The sequence below is a fragment of the Dermochelys coriacea genome, chromosome 9, assembly GCF_009764565.3.
Source record: "Dermochelys coriacea isolate rDerCor1 chromosome 9, rDerCor1.pri.v4, whole genome shotgun sequence".
Taxonomy (NCBI): Eukaryota; Metazoa; Chordata; order Testudines; family Dermochelyidae; genus Dermochelys; species Dermochelys coriacea.
The window spans coordinates 97,644,697-97,656,621 of NC_050076.1; the positions used below are offsets into that span (position 1 = coordinate 97,644,697).

The 11,925-nt window shown below is 50.2% G+C and overlaps 1 protein-coding gene across 1 annotated transcript; it reads left to right on the forward strand.

The window, feature by feature from the left end:
- The first annotated feature begins 429 nt into the window (after window positions 1-429).
- On the forward strand, window positions 430-2,272 carry SOX3 (SRY-box transcription factor 3). Its single transcript, XM_038417687.2, has one exon. It carries the CDS (start codon window positions 619-621, stop codon window positions 1,546-1,548), a length of 930 nt encoding a protein of 309 aa, XP_038273615.1. The 5' UTR covers window positions 430-618; the 3' UTR covers window positions 1,549-2,272.
- The last annotated feature ends 9,653 nt before the right edge of the window (window positions 2,273-11,925 follow it).

Here is an 11,925-nt window from a genome sequence, read left to right on the forward strand (position 1 = left end):
GGCCCTTCGGCGCCCTCCCGCCGCGGGGAGCTGAGGTTCAAACACCCCCCACCACCAGCACCCCCGGGCCCCGCAACCAGCAGCCAGCCGGGGGTGGTTTGCAGCGGGATGCCCCTGCCCGGCTCCCTGCGCCGGGAGGCTTGGGGGGCGGGGGGGACGGGACTGAATCTAAAACAAACCCGACCAAAAGTTGCCTCCTCCCCAAGTTCTGCAGGGGGTAACGTGGGGGGAGGGGCCGCACCCCCTGGTTTCGGGGGGAGGGAGGCGCGCCAGGCGCGCGCGGGGGGGGGGCGGTGCGAACGGGAGCCCCGTAAACTGCAACTTTTTTTTTTTTTTTAAACCAGCTGGTCAATTACCATCCGTCAGGGCCTGTCGGGAGCCGCGCGCTGATTGGCTGCCGGCTGCTCATTTATAGGCCGTCAATCATCTCCCCCGGCACTGGGAGCGCACCGAGGAGGCGGCTGGAGGGGGGGAAGCGCCCGGCGAGCCCCGAGTTTGGCCGCTTGCAGCAGCCCGCGAGCCCGGGGCGGGGGGGGGGAACCGAACCTCGCCTCGCAGCCGCCCGGTCCCCGGCCTCACCTGCCCGCCACGCTGGCGCACCTGCTGCCGGCCCCGGCCATGTACAGCATGCTGGAGAGCGAGCTCAAGAGCCCCCAGCCCGCCGCCGGGGGCCCGGCGGGGGCTGCGGGCAAGGGCGGCGGGGGAGCGAGCGGCGGAGCCGGGGCGGACCAGGACCGGGTGAAGCGGCCCATGAACGCCTTCATGGTGTGGTCGCGGGGCCAGCGGCGGAAGATGGCCCAGGAGAACCCCAAGATGCACAACTCGGAGATCAGCAAGCGCCTCGGGGCCGACTGGAAGCTGCTGAGCGACGCCGAGAAGCGGCCCTTCATCGACGAGGCCAAGCGGCTGCGGGCCGTGCACATGAAGGAGTATCCGGATTACAAATACCGGCCCCGCCGGAAGACCAAGACCCTGCTGAAGAAGGACAAGTACTCGCTGCCCGGCAACCTGCTGGCCCCCGGCGGGGCCAGCGCCGTCAGCAGCCCCGTCGGGGTGGGCCAGCGCCTGGACACCTACGCCCACATGAACGGCTGGAGCAACGGGGCGTACTCGCTGATGCCGGAGCAGCTGAGCTACGGGCAGCACCCGGCCATGAACAGCCCCCAGCTGCCGCAGATGCACCGCTACGACATGAGCGGCCTGCAGTACAGCCCCATGATGTCCACGGCGCAGTCCTACATGAACGCGGCTTCCACCTACAGCATGTCCCCCGCCGCCTACGGCCAGCAGCCCGGCACGGCCATGAGCCTGGGCTCCATGGGCTCGGTGGTGAAATCCGAGCCCAGCTCGCCGCCGCCGGCCCTCACCTCCCACTCCCAGCGGGCCTGCCTGGGGGACCTGCGGGATATGATCAGCATGTATCTCCCGCCCGGGGGGGACGCCACAGACCCTTCCAGCCTGCAGGGCAGTCGGTTGCACAGTGTCCACCAGCACTACCAGAGTGCCGGGACTGGGGTCAATGGCACTGTACCGCTGACTCACATCTGAGACTGCTCTGCCCTCAGCCCAACCTAACCCGCTCCGGGGACAGCTGGTTGCTCGCTTGAGCAGACTGGGACTCAATGCACCTCCCCGGGAAGACTTTTTTTTTTTAAAAGGAAGGTTCGATGTCGCGTGTGTCTTTTGTACAAAAAGAAATGTGGGGGGGTGTGTGGACTGGTTTTCTCTAATAGAGCACAAATGTCTCCTGGGAAGTTTTAAAACCGCAGCCACTTCTTTCCTGGTTTCTGATAGGCTGGCGCTCTCTTTTATTCTTTTTTTAAAAAAAAAAATTGCAAAAGCCGTTTTAAAGGTCTGGTCTATTTCAGTTTGAGTGTAGCGGTGGAATGGAAACGTGGCGGGCTTTTCTTCAAGCTCAGCTGTTTACATTTTTGTCGCCTTTTTTTAGTGTCCTTCTCCCCAGTGTCCTGCTCCAGGTTTAATCCGAATCGTGTAGCTTCCACGACCTCGAAGGGGGGGGGGGCGGAAGCTGGGTGAGTCACTAACGCAAAGTCTTGTTTAACTTGCAGGAAGTTTTGTGTGTTTTGGGTTGTTTTTTTTTGTCCCCCTTCCCCCCCCCCCCCAGCTTGTAAACTTCTGTAACTCGGTCTGTGAATTTCACTATGACGCCGTTTTGACCTACCACGCCACAAACGCTTTAGTTTTTGTCTCTCCGGTTTCTTAAGACTTTAGCCTGTGAAACGCCCCTTTTTCTCTCCCCCCCCCCCCCCCCGAATAAGAGATCAATAAATTTTATAACGGGCACCTCCCCTGTCTCCTGGCGATTTGTACGGTGGGGGGGGAGGGGCAGCCCCCCAATGCCCTGCTCAAATTCTCTTTGAGAATAAATGCCTCCCTCCAGCGTGTTACTGGGGCCACGTGTAAATATCGGGGCTAGAAACCAGCGCGGTGAGGTTTAGAGCGGCGTTTTGACGCGCAGGACTCAATAGGGCCGTGTGAACGGTGCAGTCCGCGTCCCGTGTCGCTGAGCGCTTAAAGCGAATACTTCTAAACCCTGCCCCTCAGCTCTGGCAGTCCCGATCTCTCCTCAACCAGGCGCTGGGGTGGGGGGAATTGTAGGTCCCTTCGGTTTAGTTTCCCGTGCCGGGGAAGGGAATAGGGCTCAGGAAGGGGGGGGATTTATATACTCACCGCCTCGCTTATTTTTAAAAACGAGCCACTTGTTGCTTCTCCAAAGAGGCATTGCGCGTCCCTAGGGGGGCGGCTGAAAGGTGCCGGTTTAAATTCTGTTGGGGAGGGGGGGCTGTGCACCCAGGAAAGGTGGGGTGAGCTCTCGTCAACTGGGAGAAATCTTTCTTCGATTGCATTAAAAATCCTGCTCTTTTCGAGCTGGCTGTTCTCGTATTTTCAGTCTGCACAATAAGTTCCAGCACGGTCTTGGCTGTAGGGTTCGCAGAACCGTTAACCGGTTCCCACTTCGTTTATCCTAAAAAAGCAGCAGTTAGCTCGTCCCGAAAGTCGTTTTAAAATGATGGGAGCACAGTTTGCGTGTAAATCGAGCTGTCCTGCCGCCTCCGTGTGTTTTTTTGAAAACCGAATTAACGCCATTTCGTTCGCGCCGTAATTCACTCCTGGGGCTTTATCAAATTAATACCTAATCGTTGTGGGGTTGTTTTGTTTAATTTAACTGATGTTGCGTAAACTCATTTTCTGCTCCTTTCGCGTTTGGCACCTGTTACTCTGTATGTCTCAGGGCAGTGGGAAAACAAAATCTTTCACGTGGCTTGAGTCTGTTTTACGCCAATCTTGCTGGGACTATTTCCCTCTTCTGCGTGAGAGTTTTATTAGCCAAAACTATGGGGGGGGGGGGGCGCACCAATCCTGGCGTTTACACGAGGCTGGTTCGAGCCGAGTCTCTATCAGCCTCTTAATTTTGACTCAGCTCCTGCCTAGAGCTGGCTTTCCTAAGGGAAAGAAGGAGTTTGGAGAAAGGGGGGCTCCTTTTGTGACTATCGCAGAGCGATAAACTCCACTTTCTCTGGGCTTCGCTGCAGGGCCTAGGAGTGAGGTTAAAATATTTTCCCTCGCCCTTCAACCAAAAAGTTGTGAAGAACGTTTTCCCCCTCCACGCTGCGTTTTACCCACGAGGGGTAATTTTCCACCCCCCTCAAGAAGTACGAGGCTCGGGTGGAGGCTCGGTAATTAATTTCAGACTTTTTCCCTGCAGCCACGAGTTTGCCTGGGCAATGCCCGAAGTCTTTCAAACCCTCCTTGTGCAAGAGGAGCGCGGGGCCAGAAGGGGCTGCAGCGCCTCTGGTCAATTGCGCGGGGTTCCCCCCCGCGGTTGGGGGGCTCCCTGGTAAGAAGCGCCCGGGTTTATTTTTAAAGAGGAAACACCTGCTTTAGCCTGAGACGTCGTCTAAACGCAGCGTCCCCTTGCGCCTTCCTTCGCGGGGCTGGTTCCGAGGGAGGTGGGTTGGTTTGTTTGTTTCCTACAGGCGCGACACGCTGTCCCCCCTCGATTAAAGAAACAACGCTGCCTGATGTAATAACTCTTTTAAGAAAAGGGGATTTATTTTTTTATTACCCCTCTCCTTGGGGCCCAGCTCCCCCTCCCACCACCTGAGCCTCCTGTATGTGTTGTGTTTGTTTCTGGATAATCGCAGGCAAGGGCCAAACCAAGAGTGGGCGCCAATCTGCCCCCAGGCCCCACCGCCCTCAGCTGTCTGCAGAGGGACCACCAAATGCATTTTTCCACCAAATGCATCCGATGAAGTGAGCTGTAGCTCACGAAAGCTTATGCTGTAATAAATTTAAAAAAAAAAAAAGAAAGGAGAACTTGTGGCACCTTAGAGACTAACAAATTTATTAGAGCATAAGCTTTCGTGAGCTACAGCTCACTTCATCGAAAGCTTATGCTCTAATAAATTTGAGGTGCCACAAGTACTCCTTTTCTTTTTGCGGATACAGACTAACACGCCTGCTACTCTGAAACCTAATAAATTTTAGTCTCTAAGGTGCCACGCGTCCTCCTTTTCTTTTTGCAGATGGACGATCTCTCTTCCCCTACAGCCCCCAGCCTGCGGACACTAAAACAGTTTGTACCCACGCTTGCTCGTGAAAACGTTTTGCACATAATGCATGAGTCAGAAAGGGGGCGGGGGGAGCTTTTCCGCTTGGAAAACCTGACGCATCTGCTTCTAAAGGCAGACACCCCCCTTCCCTCATGCACCCTCTCCTTTTCGGAGTGCTCTCCCTCCCTACCCATGGCTCCTGGCTTTGAAATGGGGGACCCTGCAGTGTATCACCCCCCCCCCCATGGGGCTGGAAGCATTCTTGCAAGGAGAGAGCAGCACTGTCCTCGCCTTTCTAACCCAGGCCCTGGGGCTCCTGGATCGGTGAGAAGGGGACGGACAAGGCCCGGCTCTCATCGCTGCTGGGAGCGAACAAGCTGTGCGAAATCGCTGTCCCAGGATGGTTTTCTGTCGCCCGCGGGCAGAACAGCACAAGTCCTCCCCCCAAGAACGGCTCCCTTCGAAACCAGAGCGCGTGTAATCAGACCTTAGACCCGGTTCAGACCTAGTGTAAACGGGTGAAAGTCCGCTGCGAGCTACGGGATTACAGCTGCGTTCCCGAGCTCTGAACCACCTCACCCCTATAATTCTGCCCCGTTATAAGTGGATCTTCAGGAGCCGTGGATCCCCCTCTATCGGAGGCTTTCCTGGACGGCAAAGCCAACGGAGAGAACCGGCTCGTCCCATCTCTGCTCCAGGCCGGGCAGTGCTGTTAAGTTTTAAGCAGAACTTCTCATGTTGAGTTCAATGGAGAGCGCTCTCCGCAATGAACACTGACTGGCCTACCTGTGTGTGTCCCCTGGGTGTGCTTTTCTTCCTGCTCCTCTACTGCTTTCAGAATAAGCCAGACCCAATATTTCTTTTCCTGCCAAAATATTGTTCAGGTCACGGGGGGTTCAACTCCCACCGAGATTCCCAGCGCTCTAGTTTTGGGGGGTGGAGGGGAATCTTCCCTTCTTGTAGAAGAGGGACACGGAGCCAGGCTTATGCAAGGGAGGAAGGTGGAAAAATTACCCCCGACCCAAAGGGAGGGGGGGTGCTGAAACTGCCCCCATCACACTGGCATGTCCCAGACCTGAGGGGACAGTATCAAACTGGAAGGGGAAACTTGACTGGCAGCTTTTCATCTTTCCTGGGGGCTGCCATTTCTCATGCTCAGTCTCACCCCCCCCCGTCAGCCCCCCAAACAAACGAAACAACTCCGTATAATTGGTTCTTAGGCAAAGGTGGAGGGGCAAATGCTTCCCTTGCATACAACTAAGACATTTTGCATGTGCTGGATTTGCTTTTAAACTTCAAACTTACTCTGAACAGAGGCACAAATTCTGATCTCAGACAGGCCAGCATGTCCCTTTAGGAACCCCTTGACTACTCCGGACTCACGTGTCACAGGGTTCAGCACGTTGTCAATGAGGGCTGGTGCTTTGGAAATAGGAGAAATCGGATTAACAAATTAAACTGTAAACAGTTATAAATGCCGCAGAGTGTTGCTGCTTTAGAACTCACCAATGGACCTAATCCTGCCAGGTACTGAATATCTTCCCCTCCCACTGAGGGTTTATGGTCCCTGAAATGCTTAATCTCTATACTCATTATATAATCAGGTGTTTTCACAGTGAAAACCTGCAGCCTTATTCCCCTGTACCATTTCTTTCAAATCCAGTACAGGTGAATCCAGCATCCCTGGCTAAATGGATAGAATATCAGCAGCGTCTTGGTTAAAAGTGTTAGCATTTAAATGTGGTAACAATATTTAACCTGCTGCATTAACAACCTGTTGAAAGGAAGAGGGAAAATTACACTGGGTGCTGCTCTGTCTGCAGATTCCAAAATACCTGCAGCATCTCAGGTTACATTTTGAAGACTATTTCCTCCCCCAAAGGGCTGTAAAGTGCATTTGATGTAACAAAAACAGTAAGGGAAACTCCTTTTTCAATTTAAAAATTAGGTGTTGGGAGGAGGTAAAAAATAATGGAAAATTAGCAGAGGGCAAATCATAAAGGCACTGGTGAAGAATGCCTGTAGGATTTTTAGATTTCTTTTTTCACTCACTTTCTCTGTTTCTAACGCTCCTTTATGTAGGGAGAGATGAATGTTAAGTTCAGTGTGGAAAGGCATTTGATTAACAGACATAAATCTAAAGTATTCGTTAGATCAGGGTATTTCCATATCAGAAATGAGAGGAAGAAAATGTACTTTTTTAAGATCACTAAGCCTATATATTGGCTACAAAACACCTTCATTAAAATGTTCTATCTGTCTATGTTAAATGAAGAAAAAAACAGATTCTTTAACAGGAGCGAATAAAACTGCAGAAACAAAATAATGTGACTGCTTTGAGGCACTGTCCAACGTGTGTGCACTTTAGTACCAATTATTCTCTAGAAGTGCCTGTCTGAATGATGTGATCACTTTGACTGTCCCTGTGTGCCTATTTAGGGCCTAATCCTGTTTCCACTGGAATCAATGGCATACAATGGTTCAGAGTCAGTCGCTTTGTATCTGGGATGCTGGAAGGAAAAAAGAAAAACTTTAAAATCTTGCAATAGAGATTTCTGAAATTCAGATGCATTTTCTTTTGTTTTTGACAAGTCTTTTGCAGGGAAGAAGGGTAGCCTTTTGGTTAAGGCCTTGTCTACATGGGGAAATTGACTAGACTAGCTATTTTGGAATAGGCTAGTCCACAATAGCTATTCTGGAATAGCTCCCAGGGTGACTTTTTATTGTTACTGCTGTGTGCAGTAATTATTCTGGAATAAAGTGACTTTTGTTCCAAAACAGAGTCCACATGGGGAGCTATTCTGGAGTCACTATCCCAGTCAGTTTCTCCTCAGGAGATCAGGGTTCTGTTCCCTCCTCTTCCATAGATTAATCTTGGACAAGTATTAATCTCCATGCCTGTAAATCCTTCCCTACTTCACTGGGACACTTTGAGAATAAATCTATAAATACCTGGAGGGCACTCTGATACTGCTCTGACAGAGGCTATATAAATACCAAACCAGATTAAATTGAATTCATTTACCTTTATTTGAGAGAGGGCAGCCAATCTCAGGAGGCTTGTCTAGATAAGAAATCATGCACCATTGCCGCTGAATTGATTTTAAACTGGGTTTACACCAGGTTAGTTGAATTTGGAAAGTTACTAGATTAAGTTAAACCAGTTTAAGTGTGCTTTAACCTGGTTTAAGTATGTCTACATTTGAGGTTAGCACTAGTGTAACTAAATTGCTGTGGTTACACTGGTGCAAAAATCCCATGCATACACCAGCCCAAAGAAGATGGGCCGGGTGACCTGGAATCTGGAGAATAAGGGGAAATTCAACAGTATTGTAACTTGTGAGTTTGTCATTTATATTTTTTCTGCAGCTTGTGACTGAGGCTTCTGGCCTTGGCAAACTTTTCTATTTGCCGCTCTAGCAGAATATCATGTGTCTTTCTATACTGCCCATAGGAAAGAACTCTGTGTAATCATTTTTGTGCAGCACTTTCTGCTGTGTGTGTTTGCACCAGGCTGAGATTGTTAATTTCATACAACCCGATTCACTGCATGTTGTACTGGTTTTGCAAATGATATAAATATATTTGACAGAAAGGGAAGAGTCCGAGCATAGCTGTGGCTGTTTGCTAGTCATGTTTAGTGATTGTTCTTGAATGCCCTAACAAGAAAAAAGTCTCTCAGAAGTCAATGGGAACTTTACCTGAGTAAAGAGGTCAGGTTTAGCCCTTTGGTGTTGGTTTCATTTTCACTGTACTATAACAAGTTCTCTTGACAGAAAAGTCCCATATTATTAAATCAAAATTAAGAAGAAATACTTCTGTCTACAGTTCTTTTATTTAGACTCACTGAGCACATTTCATTTCATGGGCACTCTGTACATTGCAAAGTGATACTTGAAAGTCCTTGATACAAATGTGAAGAAGAAATAACGTTTTATACTTTCCATATTGGGGCAAAGAGGAATTGTTGTTTTGTGAACATCACTATATAAAGCAGTTGTTTTCTGAGTCTCTTTTCTGAGCTGTACAAGGCTGGGAGAGCATTGTCTAAGCATGAATTAATTCTCACTTCCTTACAACATTGTATTAAGCTGCAGTAAAGAAATCAATAAAAATGTGTGTATCTATCTTACTTTATGTGTGCATATGTATATATTTATGTGTAGTCTTACAAACTTGCACTATGTGCTGCATGAGTAGCTGAAGTAACAACAGTGTCCCCTCTCTGCACTCCGTGCTATGAAACCATCTTTAAAAACAATCGACTCTATCGTGTATTACACAAAGGGTTTTTTTTTTTAAGCTGTTCTTAAGACTAGGGTTCTGTGTGGTTTCTCCTTCTCCCCCATTTGTGTCATTGTAGCACAGTTCTCTCCCAACAAACTCTGATTTTCGGGGGTTCAAAGGCTGGATTCTTACTGGGATTCTAAACTTTCTCTGCGCAAAGGGGAAGTCTTCACTGCAGAGCAATTGACACTTGGGTAAGCCTAACCCGGGTGTGAGCAGGAAAGCAACACACATATTAGTCATCACAGAGGGGCCGCACTGCAAAGCCATATTGGAGTTGCTGAGCCCAGACTGGTGCTGCAGTCCCTTATGTGGAACACTAAGACGTCTGGGGTCATATGCCATGGTTCTTAGTGCTCCACTGCACTGCAGTGCTCTAGGCTTCCCTCTGAAGTATAGTGTGGGAGAACTTATTGGTCTTTCTGGGGCCCCTCTGTGGCACGGATCAAGCTCAGGACCCTAACCTGTTCCAATGGTTGGCACTAATTCAGCTCTCATTTTGGCAACAAGAGGCAGATGCAGGTAAGGAGACATGGTGGTGGTGGGGTTTCAGCAGTGGCCTATCCCTCTGAAAAGGCAGTGATGTGCCTTGGCGAGGAGATCATGCAGGCTGCATGCAAACGTGGAGCAGTGGAGAAGCTGATGCAGGCTGTACTAGCTGTGGAATCTTCTTGTGCAGACCGGCAGTTCTGGAGCAGAACCACAAGCAGAGTGCAGTGACTATATTGTCCTGCAGAGCTTGCCATGGCCGGTAGTAGTTCCAGAACTTCTAAGGAACGCTCCCCAGCCTTTCAGTACCAGTACCTGCAGATGAGGGAGTCCATGCTAGTCCAGAAGTGGGTTGCTAATGCCATCTGGAAGCTGACTATCCCAGGTTGGTACAGGTCAGTGACTAATCAGTTTGGAGATGGCAAGTGAGTGCAGTGGTGATGGAGGTTTGCAAGGCAATTATTGCAGCAGTTCACCCTCAGTGAGAGCAAAAGCCCTGAAACAGCAGTGGACTTTGAGCAAACTGACTTCCTGAACTGTGCTGGAGTCATGGAGGACACACATGCCCATTGTCTGCCCCCTCCAAGGCACACGTGGCTTTGTAAACTGGAAAGGACGCTACTCAAGCATTATATGGGCCTTGGCCAACAATAGAAGGAGGTTCATGGACTCCACTGTTGGACACAGGGGTGGGGTATTTCGGAGGACTGGCATTTTCAAACTGGTGCAAGCTGGGATTTTATTCCCACCCAATCATATGGACATCAAGGGTTGTGTGTACCCACTGTTACTGTGGGAGACCCTGCATATCCTCTGCTGCCCTGGCTCAGGAAACCCTGCCCTGATGTGAGAGCACCTAGCAGAAAAGGTTTAATTACACCCTGAGTGGGATGGTGGTGGAATGTGCCTTTGGCTGACTGCAGGCAGGATAGCACTGCTGACAAACCCATTTGGACCCCAGTGCATAATGCCATTGTTGTTGGGGTGTGCTGTGACTGCACAAGGGAAATGAGGAGCAGGGGGAGAACTTTGCCCTGTGCTGGTTTACAGGTCTGGTACAGACAACAGAAAGTGCACCCTAACTGGGGCTGGGTCAAGAGAACGAGGGGAGTAAGAGATACCCTGTGTGCCCCCATCTTTGGGATAAGGGATAGTGTGAGCACAACTATTATGCTGTACCAATTGAACATTTTCTGCATTGTAAATCTGAGACTTTATTCAAATCTCTGCTTTGAAGTTCCCGTCTTTTTACTGTTTCCAAAACACTCAAGCGCTGAGGTATTGAATAAAAGTCAACAACGCAGGCAATCCGGCTGCCACAAACCAGACCAATGAGCAAAGAAAGCAAACCAGAAAATAAAACCCAGGAGAGCAATGTCCCCTGGAATGGGACCCATCATCAGTGTACCTGTTCTCCTTTCCCCAGGATGCACTGGGGTGGAAAGTATTGGGTGTACCTATCCACCCATGTGCACTTCCCTCCAGGGACTGCATTGACTGGCTCATTCCATCTAGAATTACCCAGTGGGTGCATGAGGTGGTAGCACAGAGGGGAGGTCCTTAGAGCAGGTGGGACTGGGGCAGGGTCTTTGGTCTGGGATGGTGTATTCAGCTGCCTGCTGGTCATCATGCCAAGCAACAACTTGAACAGTTCCCTTTGCTACTGGTGATCCTGCTCCTTCATCACCCAGTTGTGCTTGATATAGTCCACTGCCATCTTTTTCTCCATTTCCAGCATGGCCTGCTTCTACCAGTCCTGCTCCAGAATCTCCCTTTGAACTTGCAAAGGCTGGTCTGACCTGCTGGCAAAGTTCTTCTGCATCTCCTGCAGCAGGTTGTCCAAGGTCGTCTTTCTTTTCCCCTGGGACCTCTCGCTGACTGTCAGGACAGTCTGGGCTGGAACAGATGGCCCTGAAAAGCAATGAAACAGCCCATTATTTTCCTGTCAAGGGGGGGAGCTTCTCCTCTTCAGATTTCTGCACCATAGTAAGAAAAAAATGTGTTTGATCTCTTGACCTACATTCTCCTCCATCTCTGCCCTTATCTGCTCTGAAACTGCTGTCTCCTAGGATTCCTCCCCACCAAAACAGTGCAAAGCGGGTGGATTAGCAGCACTCAGTCCGTATGCTGTTGGGCCAGCTAGCCCAAACTGAAAGCACCACCAAACTTGGGGAGGGTGGAGGTTTGTGTATATGGATGGAAGCTGGGTTGGGGCAATACCCAAGTAAGAGCCTAGGATAATTCTTCAGTAAAGACATACCCAACAAATACTTTGTCAGGAAACACTTCTGTTAAAACCATTTGCAGCAGGCATGGTGTGCTCCCATTGTGGACTATTGAAGGTATGTGCCATATCTACCCATCTCCTTACCTTGTGACATAGCCTCTGTCATAAATATAAAGGGAAGGGTAAACACCTTTAAAATCCCTCCTGGCCAGAGGATGGTTCTCCAGGATATCAGCTGTGAAATCCTATTGGGATCCAGGCCCTGCTCCTGTAATGGCCAAGGGTTTGAATTTGAATCCAGGGAACCAATCGGTGGAGAGGGAAATGGTCAGTGAAAATGCAGATGAC